Source organism: Haemaphysalis longicornis, unplaced genomic scaffold, assembly GCF_048455015.1.
Source record: "Haemaphysalis longicornis isolate Haplotype H1 unplaced genomic scaffold, Haemaphysalis longicornis Haplotype H1 scaffold_9, whole genome shotgun sequence".
Classification (NCBI taxonomy): Eukaryota; Metazoa; Arthropoda; class Arachnida; order Ixodida; family Ixodidae; genus Haemaphysalis; species Haemaphysalis longicornis.
Window position 1 is genome coordinate 49,318,114 of NW_027526460.1, and position 12,477 is coordinate 49,330,590.

At 46.2% G+C, this 12,477-nt stretch overlaps 2 protein-coding genes across 2 annotated transcripts in view; one reads left to right on the forward strand and one right to left on the reverse strand.

Annotated features, from left to right (window-relative positions):
- Nucleotides 1-12,477, forward strand: part of LOC144151919 (uncharacterized) — a 29,923-nt gene that overhangs the window by 7,089 nt on the left and 10,357 nt on the right. The window contains exons 6-8 of the mRNA XM_077683089.1: nt 6,254-6,367; nt 7,217-7,305; nt 9,070-9,274. Of these exons, the coding sequence (XP_077539215.1) occupies nt 6,254-6,367; nt 7,217-7,305; nt 9,070-9,274 (408 nt within the window). The remainder of the gene's footprint in view (nt 1-6,253; nt 6,368-7,216; nt 7,306-9,069; nt 9,275-12,477) is intronic.
- LOC144151921 (uncharacterized) lies at nt 152-2,889 on the reverse strand. The gene has a single exon (XM_077683090.1). It carries the CDS (start codon nt 2,739-2,741, stop codon nt 1,242-1,244), a length of 1,500 nt encoding a protein of 499 aa, XP_077539216.1. The 5' UTR covers nt 2,742-2,889; the 3' UTR covers nt 152-1,241.

Genomic DNA, 12,477 nt, shown 5'->3' on the forward strand with positions numbered 1-12,477 from the left:
GACGATAATGCGCGGTTTTTGATTTACGATTTCTCAGCTAATACTCATCGCTTTAAGAAAATTCTTGCGGGAGGAGATTGCTAATACATTGTCTTATTTGGTTACATGTACATCCATGCATCGGCGGAAGGTATTTCAGGACCCCTTTAAGGGAGGAGGTGGCTTTCAAAACCAACTTTTTTACTTCTTGGTGGATTTTGATGAAATTTGGTGGGTAGATTAACAATGTTTTAGAAAAGAAGAATCTGAAATTTCACGCTGATATCTTCAGTAGTTTTTATTTTAGAGTGGTCTACCTGAGGCATGTACAGGGCCAGATTGTGACAAGCCTAGCACGGCCAAGAAACAAAGCACTGACCTGCAGTTGCTTTTATTATATGTCAGAAAGGCTGCTTGATGTCGTGACAGTCTCAGAATTTTTTTAATTGCCACACTTTTTTTGTATAAAGAACATTATTTCACCCTATTATATTTTGCAAAAACTTGTTTTTGATTTTTGCGCAGATACTGAATAAACCAGACAGTATTTGCAAAATTTGAGACTGTCACGACACAAAGTGAACTTTGAAGATTACAGCGAAACAAACCGCACAGAAATCGGTGCGTGCATTGTTGCGCTACGCTTTTCACTAGTGAGCTGATAAGCTAAAAACACACTTTGGAGAAAACAGGCTTCAAACATTTGTAAACTGTTCCTTTCGTAAAAAATGCATTGATTTCGATGAAATTTGGTGTGTGCATTGTCATGGGCTTTACAAAAAAGAATCCAGTATTTCACTGAGACATCTGCAGCGGTTTTTATTTTACAGTGCCATGCTTGAGGCATATACACGACATCTTGGTGAATTGCCTGGCACAACCAAGAAACAAATCACTGATCTGCAACCAAGAAACATGGCACTGCCCTGAAGTTGCCTGTACTGTGTGCCAAAATGATTCAGTCATGTTGGGACAGTGTTTGAATATTTTTTGAACCACCACGCTTTTGGTACAAAATATCACAATCTACTATGATCTACAAAAGCTTGTTTTTTTCCTTCTTGCTCAAACAAAAAAAAGGCATTATGTACGAAATTTAACACTATCTAACACTATCACGACACAAAATGTACTGTGAGGAATCCAGTGTAGCCAACAGAACAGAAATCGGTACACACATTGTTTTGATATGCTTGTCAAAACTGAGCTGCTGAGCCAAAATTGCACCCTAAAGAAAATCGACTGCAAAGTCTCCATGCGACCTAAAATGCGCCAGGGCTGTAGTCTTTGGCTGCCTTGCTAGCAGGTGGCTTCTTTGGTCGTTTGCCCTTGGTTTGGTGCGCTTTGGACGCCTTTCGTGTTCGCAGAAAATCCTTTTCAGCTGCCCTTTGGAGGGCTTTCGCACCAGGCTTGAGTCCCAAGGTCTTGCACATTTCTGCATATGCACGCAAGTTGCCGGCGTTGTACCTGCACACTGCCTCGTGTACTGCTGTCTCTACAGTGAACAACGAGGCGTGCTCATCCTTTGAGAGCAGTGACCATATAACCGAGTGCAGGCTTTCTGCGGCATTCTGTGTCTTGCCCCCCTGGCACCTGGCCAGGAGCTGGGGGTCTGACAGACGCTGATATACAGGCAGCAGGGCTTCCGCGACATGCCGTGAAAGCCTGTACTTGTGGGCTGGCTGTGGCTCCCCTTCAGCTTCGGCTGACCGGTGTTTGCACCAGCTCAGGGGGCCAGGGGGACACAGCTCATGGTGCGGCTCCTCATCAGTGGACGTCACGTGGTAAAACGTGGCCATCACTGCCCTCTGCATGTCTGGTACCTCACTGTTGTTGCGCAAGGCCAGACCATAGTATGTCGTCAACTTCTTGATCAGGTCTTGCGTGAGGCCTCCTCTTCTGCCCAGTGGAACACCCTTCAGTCCCTTCTTGATGACAGCACGAAGTTGGGTTCCCATTCGCTTCTTGACATGGTTTATACAGTCTTCCTTGGTGAGCGGAATGAAGCCATAAACTTCTTCATGGCACAGCGCCAGGTACGTGCGACTGTCGCCATCACAAACGATGGTGGTGTAGCGGAGGCCATTTTTTTCCAGCGAGCGGCCAAAGAGCAGAAGTGCTGCCTCAACTTCCATGCGCCCAGCGGCAACATCTGTGTTTTTTTGGCACTGATGCGTCCGTTTCCACTCGTTGTACTTTGGGTCAGTCTCTTTTGGCCCGAGGCTACAGCCGAGACAAAAGTTTGAGAGCACTTGGCAGTCCAGAACAAGTCCGGTGTAGAATTCAATCACGCACCCCACACCAATGTGAGAGGCATGGCCTCGTGTGAGCCACGTGCCGTCATATACGACGGTGATGTTCTTTGACAATGTAACTTCCATCTCAGCATACACTTTTTTGACTGCCTCGACAGCACAGTCAAAAATACTACGTGCAGCGGCTTCTGCTGCTGGCTTGAAGATATTCTTGAGGTGTTTTTGGTATGTTTTGTGGTGCAGGCCACGTTTTGAAACGTTCATGGTCGACCAGAAATCGTTCAGGGCAGTAGCTCCTTTGCCAATCCCCTTCATTGCCTGCATGGACCTTATGTTCACCTCAAAAGTCTTCGCTCCTTCTATTCTTCCCGAAGACCACTGGGAGTGCAGTTTGGTCCCGCAGGAACGGCAAGAAAGTTCCATTTTCGTTGCTAGCCCAAACTCGGCTCCATGTTGCACAAATAAACCTTTCTCCATGCAGACAGGGCATAGTGCATGCTCAACCATGGAGTTCAGGGCCGAGGCCTGAACCAGCAAAAAATGATCATCAGAACTTTCTGGAAGTTCTTCCTGGCTTTTTGTGAAGGAAAGCTTTCGCTCAGTGGCAGACACCTCGCGAAGCGACGCACGAACGCTAGAGGCTTGCGCTTCTGCCGCCTCCGCGGACACATATGCCGGTTCAATGTGCGCCTGAATTGTCCGCGATGTGCTAGGCGTTGAAAACTCGCTTACCGCCGATCCAGATCGGAACTGGGGTTGCTGCGGAGCCGCAATGCCAGAGCTCGTCGACGGCAAACTCAGCGCGGCGTCACGCACCTCGGAGTCGCTCAGGTCGCTGTTAGGTAGCGGAACACTGCATCGGGTTTCAGGAAATCGCGCCTCGGCCGATTTTTCCGATCGCGCACCTTGTTCCGGTCGATGTCAGCGAGGAGAACGCGAGCCTTGTTGCCTCCGATATCGTCGAGGTGAACGTGCGGGGCTCCTCTGATGTACGGTGGCCTCTGGCGAGATGAGTCGTTCCACCGCTGAATCATGTTGATAGTCGCCCGCTGCACCATGGCTTGTTGACTGCCCGAGGTTCGCTCGTTCATCATCGCTCGCTAGCGCAGTTTGAGGAAGGTCACGGGGGCTGATGGCCGCTTGCTCCTCCGCAGAAGAGTCACGCGACTCATGGACATGAGGCGCGGAGAGTCGGCGTCGCTTTGCCGGTTGAACGGGCTTGCGCTTCCTTTTACCGTACGCGAATTTAGTCCGGTACTTTCTTCTTGTGGTATTACCACCCATGACAAAAGCTTCGCTAGCGTAAAACGTCAGAGATAAGCGCAGAGTGTAAACTTTCGTTTTTCCGCAGCAGGAGAAGGCGCAAGTTTGCAGACGCTCCCTCGCGCGCGGGAGCGCGGGACGTCGCGGCAACCAATCAGAAGGCGCGTTCAAGGCCGCGCCGCCGGGAGCTATCGCCGGCGCGTGTCACGGGACTTTAATTTTCTTTTTTTTGTCTTCTCACTCTCCCGATTGAGTGAAAGATAGCGACGGAAATGAAAGGACGAAGAGTTGAGCTTTCGATAGAGAATAAAATGGCAGCGCTCTCAGCAACCAAACGCGCGCGCCGCCATCATGAATAACAGCGATTTTTTACGATTTCGGAAGCGTTTTCCGCCACCCGCGCGGACGAAATAATTTTTTTCGTGCACTTAGAGTTCGTTTTCAGGCGAGATATTTTGACACAATACAGACCAGAGGTTCTAGATTCCAAAACAACCATTTTCCAAAAATTGATTTTTCCCGCGATTTCCGCGATCCGAAAGCCGCGTCCACCCTTAAGAGCAGCTCAAAACCAGCTTGCGCAGGTGTCTTTCTTGCGAACAATAAGGGGCCTCATCCAGCCCCCCTGGTGGGTCAGGCCAGAAGACTGCTTGTGAGGCTTGTGTCTGCTTGAGGTACCTGTTTTTCCTGGAGTAGTTTTGCTGGAAAGTGACAGGTGAATATCCACTGTTTATTTTGGGAGATCCTCCGATTGCTTTCCGAACCGGAAAATAGCATGTAGGTGAGGTAAACAAATCATGAAAAGGAAGTATAGCATCCAGTTGAACCTAAACCTACATCTGTGATTTTCCATTAGAACTGTCATCTTTCCCTTTCTTGGTGTTTTGAGTTAACACTCTTGTATAGTACGCTTAGTCCTTGATTTGAGCTGCATAAGTCAGCGGAGCAATCATCGCGAATTTTGATGTTCCTATGTTTGGGTACAGCTTGAAATGTGCGTGCTAACTGTTGTTTTGCGAGTCAAAACATGTCGAGCCACATCTCCGGTGCTTCCCAAAGTGTTTTAACTGTTGACGGCTTGTGTTAATCTGAAGGAGTTAAAGGGGCCACGAAAACGAAAGGAAAGTTTGGTTCATTCGAAAGATTACGTCGTGAGAATAGCACTGACACCACTTTCAACGCAAACTTCACTCAAATAAGCTGTGCAATGAGGAAAGCAGAAAATAGGCGCGTGACACCCTAACTACTTTTGCACACTGATTTCATGACGTGTTATGGGCAGCTCATTGTGATTGGCTGGGGCTGGAAAAATCTGGGGCAAATAAACGGGGCTTATGAGCTTGCAGAATAAGCTGTTTGCACTTAATTTTAGTGCAGATTCATTTTATAGCAGTAAAAATGGTGGGGCAAACGAGGAAAGTTATGAGCACATGCCAGCCGAAGCTGCACAGCCGTCAGGTGCATTTGGCTCGCGTGACACGACACTGGCCAACTGGCATAAGCAACATCGCCACTTACGTGACCCACCCTGTTTGTCTAGCATACCTAAATTTTCACAAACGGTTACTATCAACTACAGTAAAATTAAGCCAGGTACAAATCTCGTCACAAACAGAGCAAGTTCGGACAGCGGTTTAAAGCGGTATCGTTGCGCCATCAATGAAAGCAGGTGGTAGATAAGGCAAAAAGATGTTTTGCTGTCTGCAGCAGCCTTCGTTGACATACCAAAGTTCATTATAGGTGAAATACGTCATCGCTAACATCATGAAACACGCGGTTTAGTGGGAGAATTAAAAGTTTGGCTTAAAATTTCTAATTTCTCAGTTAATAAAGCATCGTTTGCAGCCGCACAAGCACTAGGCATGCTATTACACAAAATCCTTTGAATAAAAAAAACTTGTATTTTCTCTTCATGGCCGCTTTAAGCAGTCACAGAAGATGAGTTACGCCATTAACGTATGCACTCTTCTGTGCTTATCTTGTAGCTCATCTTAAAGGGACACTGAAGTCTAAATACAAGTTGCTATAGAATGATAGATTAGTTCACTGAGAACACGAATATACCACTCTTACGCGTAGCTTTCTTTAAAACAAGGTAGAAAATAGCAAAAACGTGAAGACAGGTGCCACTGCCACTGGCTATACTGCGCAACTTGCACCAGAAGTGGTTAAAACGTCTTGTGTGGACGTCTTCCCTGGCCGCCACGGGTGGCACTACCTGTCCATACTTGGAGCGGCGGTACTGCTTTTCGAGGAAGTGTGCGAGCTACGCATGAATTCTTGGTTGGACGCCAACATTCACGAGGCCTCAATAGGACAATACGTTCTTCAACAAAATGTCAATACTGATCACCGGTACCATGAAGGAACATTTTGCTTAGTGGTTCGTAGCTGCAAAGGACGTGGGAGTTCTGGAAAGCACAACTGATTTGACCGGAAGTGACCAAACCACTCGGTATGTGGTTGTGTTGTGTTTGGTTGCTTCTGGTACCACTACCGCTATACACTACCAGTACCGCTATACATCACCGCTGCCTCGCTTGCTTCCGGTTTATTGTCACATTAATTGCTGCGGCAGTCGCTGCTTGCGCCACGTTTGATCAGTGCTTGATTAGCGATTTCTCAGCAATGAAGGCATGTTGCGGCACCGAATAAACGCTAACATGACGACGGGAAGGTCAGACTTTCGTTTGAAACCAACTCGCTGGTTGCCGCTTCAATGTGCCTTTAACTGTGTGGACTTTTCTCTCGCACAGGGCAAAGCAGCACACCCGTGCATCCAGTGCCAGGGGCATCTGGCCACGCTGCCGACGTATCGTTTTCTGCACCAGCTGCTGCCGAGCTGCCCAGTGCATCTGCCCAGGCTACGGGTGAGTGTCGCAGGAAGGGTGGCTGCAAACAAGATGCACTCATCCGAGGAACGCGTGTTGCTTAACCACGCTGAACTGGTTCACTGTTTCAGATTAGTTCCAGACCAGCTGTAAGGTCTGGCAAAAGCTGCACGTACTTTTTGTACCAAAGGATTTTATGGACATTAAAGAGATGTAGTGTAGCTTATTTTTATTTTTAGGAAAGTAATTATGCTAAGGGGGCACTGAAATCAGGAGAGGGGCAATCACAAGCGGGAGTTAGTTGCAGAAATGTGCAGGTCACAGAGTGTGCATGTTGGTTACTTGATTGTTTGAGGGGGTATAATGTGAGGGTCATTTAGTGCTCTTGGCATCGTGGAGTCCTGTGCTCTTGCGAATGATGTCGAGCCATATTGTGAGAAGCGGCACATTGTACTGATTTTGGGCAAGTTCACCCATTGACTTGACTTCAGTGCACCTTTTGACACCACATTTTCCGCCTTCATGGGCTGTCAGTTTTGAAGCTCGAACACTTGATCAGAATTAAGCAAGCTTTGCATTGCCATCGTTTAAAAGAAGGGGGCTATTAGTAAATAAGGGTGGCGGTCAAGTTCCAGACACATATGCAATGTGGTTAGATTTGCATGGGGGATTACATAGATTTCTCGCAGTAAATTTACATGAAGTGGCACTGTGTGGGTCAAAAGAAATACGAAGCCACACAATGCCTGTGTAATACGTCTACGAAGGGCCTGCAAGGCTGTCACTGTGTACATTCTACACAATTGCTTGGGGGTGACATTGAATACATTTCCCTCTTTCTGCTTTTTTTTTCCCCTCTAAATAGATTCTTTTTACTTTCATGTGCAGGAAAATCTGACCTCTCCTACACTGTCATTTCGGTCCGTGAGCCACTAGCCAAAGTTCGGGAGGAGACCATGAGGCAAAAGCCAGCGCAGGTCTGTATTTCTTACTGTTCCATAACTAGCTTTCCCTTACCTCCCGGAAGCATAGATTGTTAAATGTGCCATCAAGATTTCTGAACACAGCTTAAAAAATGGTTCTCTTGGTGTACTTGAGTACTTGGCATGTATGAAGGCACTCTAAAACTCAAATAAAATATTTCCAACTAAGTTCGCTCGTTACTTTTCTGAAGTTTCTTGAATACTGCTTTAAAAACGACCGTCATCAATGTGCATTTAAGGATTTTTTTTTTTATCCGTATGTTTACAGTGCTCCGCAACTTTCACCATGAAATTTTCAGCTAGGTTCACTCATTAAGAAGTAAATTATTCTTATCATTCCTCCAGTTAAAATTCGAAAGTAGGCTGAGATGGTCCGTGGCACTCTGAGTTGTTAATAAATAATGCTTTGTTGCTGGAAAACTGAATACTTGAACATTTAGTGTTCCCCCAAGTCTCATCACGCAGGCAGCAGCTTCTAAAACACACCTGGTTTGAAACAGTCAAAATGCGGAGTTATTCCAGCTATACGTGTATGGCGTCACCATCGAAAGAAAGGATAAGGTTAAAGTAGAATTATTACAGTACTCCAGTTGCGGTATAAGGTACAAATGGTGCCTCATAGTCTGTGCGAGAGGTTTGCAATCCTTCAGTGTCCTTGCATAGTGTGAAGAATAGTGCTGTAATTGTGAATGCATGTCTTAGGATAATTTTTGATGCTGGTGGTGCCAGCCGTGATGTGTTTTGAATTGCTAGAGTTTCGTTTAAGAGACTCTGCAAACGCTTTTATTCTTTCCTTCGCACCTGGAAGCGCTACGAAAGCTAGAGTTACTGCCAACGCAGAGAGGCACTGCGTGATTTTCTCGTTGCAGCAGATCCGCCTTCGTTTCTGCTTTGCTCTTGCGGCCATTTTTTAAAAAGTGGCCACCAAGTGTGTTCATTGCTGCAACAGAGACGAAGCTGGCCAATAGCCACTAAGCTGCTGTAATGGAGGAATTCTAGCGCTTGAAGAACGCCAAGACCGTAAAAGAGAGGAAAATCTTTTGAGCAAGTTTCTAAGTTGTCTGATGAGCATAGAGCAGTAATATTTGGCTGAGGTACTTTGTGACTTCTTATTCTAAGTACTGGATGTGTTAACCCTTTGAGGGTCAAATTTTCCTGCCAAATGCAACCCCCCAGGGTTGATTTTTTTTTATTGCTGATTGAAGTTTTTTGGACGAATCTGTTTTGAGAAAAAATTGCAATTTTTTTAGGGTGACCATAAAGTGACAAAAAAACTGTTTGTGTTGTTTTGTATCCGTGGTTTATTCATGAGTAACACAAGAAAAATTCTAAAAACGTTTTGCTTGCACAAGAAGTGGGAAGCGCCCGAAGGACGAAACCAAACAAGCCACTGCGCTCCTACGCGTGACCGATGTGCAAGCGATAGCTGGCGCACGGCTGTAGTAAAGCATAAAGAAAGAAAAGAAGAGCCGTCGGTGTAAGAAAGAAATTTCCTGTATTTCTGCAGTGTGGCAGCACATGCCAAGCGAGAGAAATGATCGAAAAAGGCACGCTTTTTTAAACATACAAGCGAAGACATTAACGTCATTGACCCTGAAAGGGTTAATTGACTATTTTCTGAAAGCATTTAAGATCTAGAAAAGAAAAAAAAAAGATTTAAAAGTGTTGCAGCGTCCATTCGATTATGCTCCTGCCCAGAACATTGCTGACGCGTTGGCCACTTGTTGAGAGTTATGCAGCTCCTGGTGGGACTTGCAGGCTGCCAATGGGACGACTCAGGAGGCCTACTACACGGAGGTTCCTGAGGAGGAGCAGATGTACGCCGAGATTGAGTCCGGCCACAACTCGGCCGGGTCCTCTGTCACCTACGCCCGCATTGAGCCGAGGGTGACAGAGCCCCATCCACCAGCTCCTCCGACCGTGGAAAGCCTCAAGTCGGTGGCACAGGCCCATTCGAGACAAGGTGTGTGTGTGCTTTTAAAAAAAGCAAGCGGTTTCTTAGTGGGACTGATGGCATTCTGTCAAAAAAATAATGCATTTCTCCATAGACCGGTTGGTTGACCGAAAAGCTCTGATAAGATATCTGGACACACAGCGCGGGCATGAAACCGGGCTTCCCTTGCATCGAAAGTTACTTGAAAATCGCCAAAACGGAACAGTTCTAGATGAGACAATACACGCATAGATCATAAACAAGGAGTGCAGCAGTATACCTTTATCTCTTAAACAACACATTTAGATCGGTTGTAGATGCGTTTACTTGGTGCACAAAAATCATCACATGGGTTAGTTCTTAGTTTGCGATTTAAGTCTTTGAAGGTTTTACGATTGATTAGATGCATTGATTGATTGATTGGGGGGTTTAACGCGCCGACGCAACGCAGGCGATGAGGCGCACCGTAGTGGAGGGCTCCGGATTAATTTTGACCACCTGGGGATCTTTATCGTGCGCCGAAATCTCGTACACACGGGCGTTTTTGCTTTTCGCCTCCATCAGAAAAGCGGCGGGATTGATTAGATGCACCTTCAGCGAAGGTTCAATGCACTTTCAGTGAAGCTTTTGACGCAGTATTGATGCCAGAAAGCTTTCTCGCTTCTCTCAACTTTCTTTAGGAAGAGATGGTAAGGTCTTTTTATTGAATACAATAATGGGAAGCTATCAACAGCAGCTCGGCATAGAGTGTGCTTTGGAGTCAGAATTGCTGACTATACTCGGTGACAACATAAGAACGGCACCAGAAGTTGCCGCTGTGCCTTATCACCGTAGCCGGATGTTTCTTCGCGCGGCGCAAGTAGGGCGTTACTGGGAATATTTTGGACATGGCGTCAGCCGTTCCCGTGATTTTTTGGACTTAATATGCTTATAAATGACTCCAGTGACGACAAACAAACTGTGTGAGACAAAGCAGACGATATGACGCATTCATAGCAAACCCCTTTCAAAACGCGCGCGCACTGTTGTCACGGTTCCGGCGCTTTAGCGGAGTGATACACTACATGAGGTGGTGCTGTTCTTGAGTTATAACCGAGTATACCTCTATGAATGACAAACTGTAATGAATTCACAGATTCACTACCGCACTCACACCAAATATAAATGCATATCTCGTATGCGAACTGTTATTGAACATTTCTTTTGATAACGATGGTGAGGTTTAGCTAACAAGACTCTGCTGTAAGAGACTTTTGGTACAGAGCAGCTTGTATGGGGACCGTGCAACAAGACTGCTTTGCTGTCTTGTGGGTGCTTCTCAAACTACTCAGCGGGCAGCCAAGCAGACAATGCTGGTGTAGTTATTCTGTGACTGTGACTTCATGGTGAAGTGTTGCTGTGAACAGTGTGAATACTTTGTCTAATTCTCCTCTAGAAACGAAGTTGCTCTGATTTTTGCCACGTTCATCCCTTCATGACCAGCGAGCAACAAGGGATATGCAGTGTGCATCACGTGAAGGAAGTGCTTGTTTACATTTCGTTGTACATCCGTGCGCGGAAGATGGGTTTATACTGTTTTTTTTTTTTAACATGGGGCTGATGGAGCCAAATGGTAGCCGGCAAAGAGGGCAAGAATATGCAGTGCACATTTCGTTGGTGGGAGGCAATCGACGGATCCAAGATTTTTGTCATACTAACCTACGCTTTTCCCACCGGACTAACGGGAAATGCCTGGGGTAGCTGAAGACAGGGGATCCGGTTATAAACTGCCAGTCTGTTTCCTTTATTTGCTATTTATCAGGTCTTTTTGTGTCTTGAAGTCTTGTTAGCCATTCTGATCAGGGGAAATGAGAGGGCATTCTGTTGACGACTATGAACATTAATGCTTTCTTCTGTTGTGCGGGACCCTTTTTTTTTTTTTTTTTTTTTATGCCATCGTGGCTTTTTGCCACTTTCTGCAGCTGCTGATATAATGATCAACCTCTACATCAGTGGTGCACCAAGGTCCCCTTTTGGGCTTGCGAAAGTGATGGGAAACTTCACGATGAAGCATATGTGGATCCGTGTTGTAATTCCAAACAATTTGTACGTGCAGCTTACGTCGTTCACGCACTCATCCAATGCCCGCCTTTTCTGTTTGACGTAAATGACGATAAGCCTCATAACGGTAAACAATTTGCTCTCGAATCTAAAAGTCTTCTAAACAGCGACATGCTGCCTCTTATGTGTCTGCTTTTTTTTGCTCATAGCTGGCGTGTTGTGCAAAAAGCAGATGTTAAAATATGGGCTACACTGATATGAGAAACTAGCGTACGTGTAATGCAGTGAAGCCACCTTTTTGCGTTGCAGGGAAGTGCTGTCAAAATCGAAAAAAGAATGACGGGGGAAAAAAGTTTTGAGGGAGGTTCGCAGACCCCTCAAATGTTCTCGCGTACCCCCAGAATTCCGCGGACTCCCATTTGAGAACCACTGATCTACATGTTGATGTGTGCCTATTTTGTTGAGTATTGGAAACTCACCAACCTTTTCTTTTCTTTTTTCTCTGATATAACTGCGGAGCTGTTTTTGGAGCTGTCGCGCTAATTTATCGTCCACTGCAGCTACCAAAATTAATGCAGTGGGGACTATTTGTTGATCAGCAATATCGGCAGCTTACCGTATTTACACGATTGTAGGTCGACCCCCCAAAATTGCATCTCTCAAAAAAAAAAAAAAAAAAAAGCGAGCGTAGGAACCAGCTTATTTGAACGCTGCTGTGAACAAGCGCCGAGAAAGTTCTTCGGGCCCAGCCATCACCCCCGGAAAATCTTTTGAAAAGATTTTCCTGGGGTGATGGCCCAGGCCACTACGGATGGGACGATTCAGCACAACACAGAAGTGACACAAGAACATGCGGCAATGCAGCCTCCTAGAAAATAGTATCACAAGGAGAAGCTCTTCCGTCAACCACCAATACCCCCCATACGGCGGCTCTTCCATTAGCGATCGATGCTCCCTCAAGAGCCGTACACTCGTGGTGCGTGCAGTAGATGTTAAAAAAGAACAGCTTTTGTATAAGCATGCGGAATGACCATGCGCTGTGGGTTGAGCGTGAAACTTTATTCCCAATCATGAGAATACATTCGCTGCGAGATGACATTTGAAGCTACCGGCAGCGGCACTGCCGCGCGATATCAAAACAAACAACATGGCGGCTGACACTAGCGGCTGCGTGCCATTTCCTTTGATTCATG

Excerpts from the sequence above, each read along its gene's own strand:
- LOC144151921 (XM_077683090.1), bottom strand. The coding sequence starts at position 2,741 with ATGGTTGAGCATGCACTATGCCCTGTCTGCATGGAGAAAGGTTTATTT.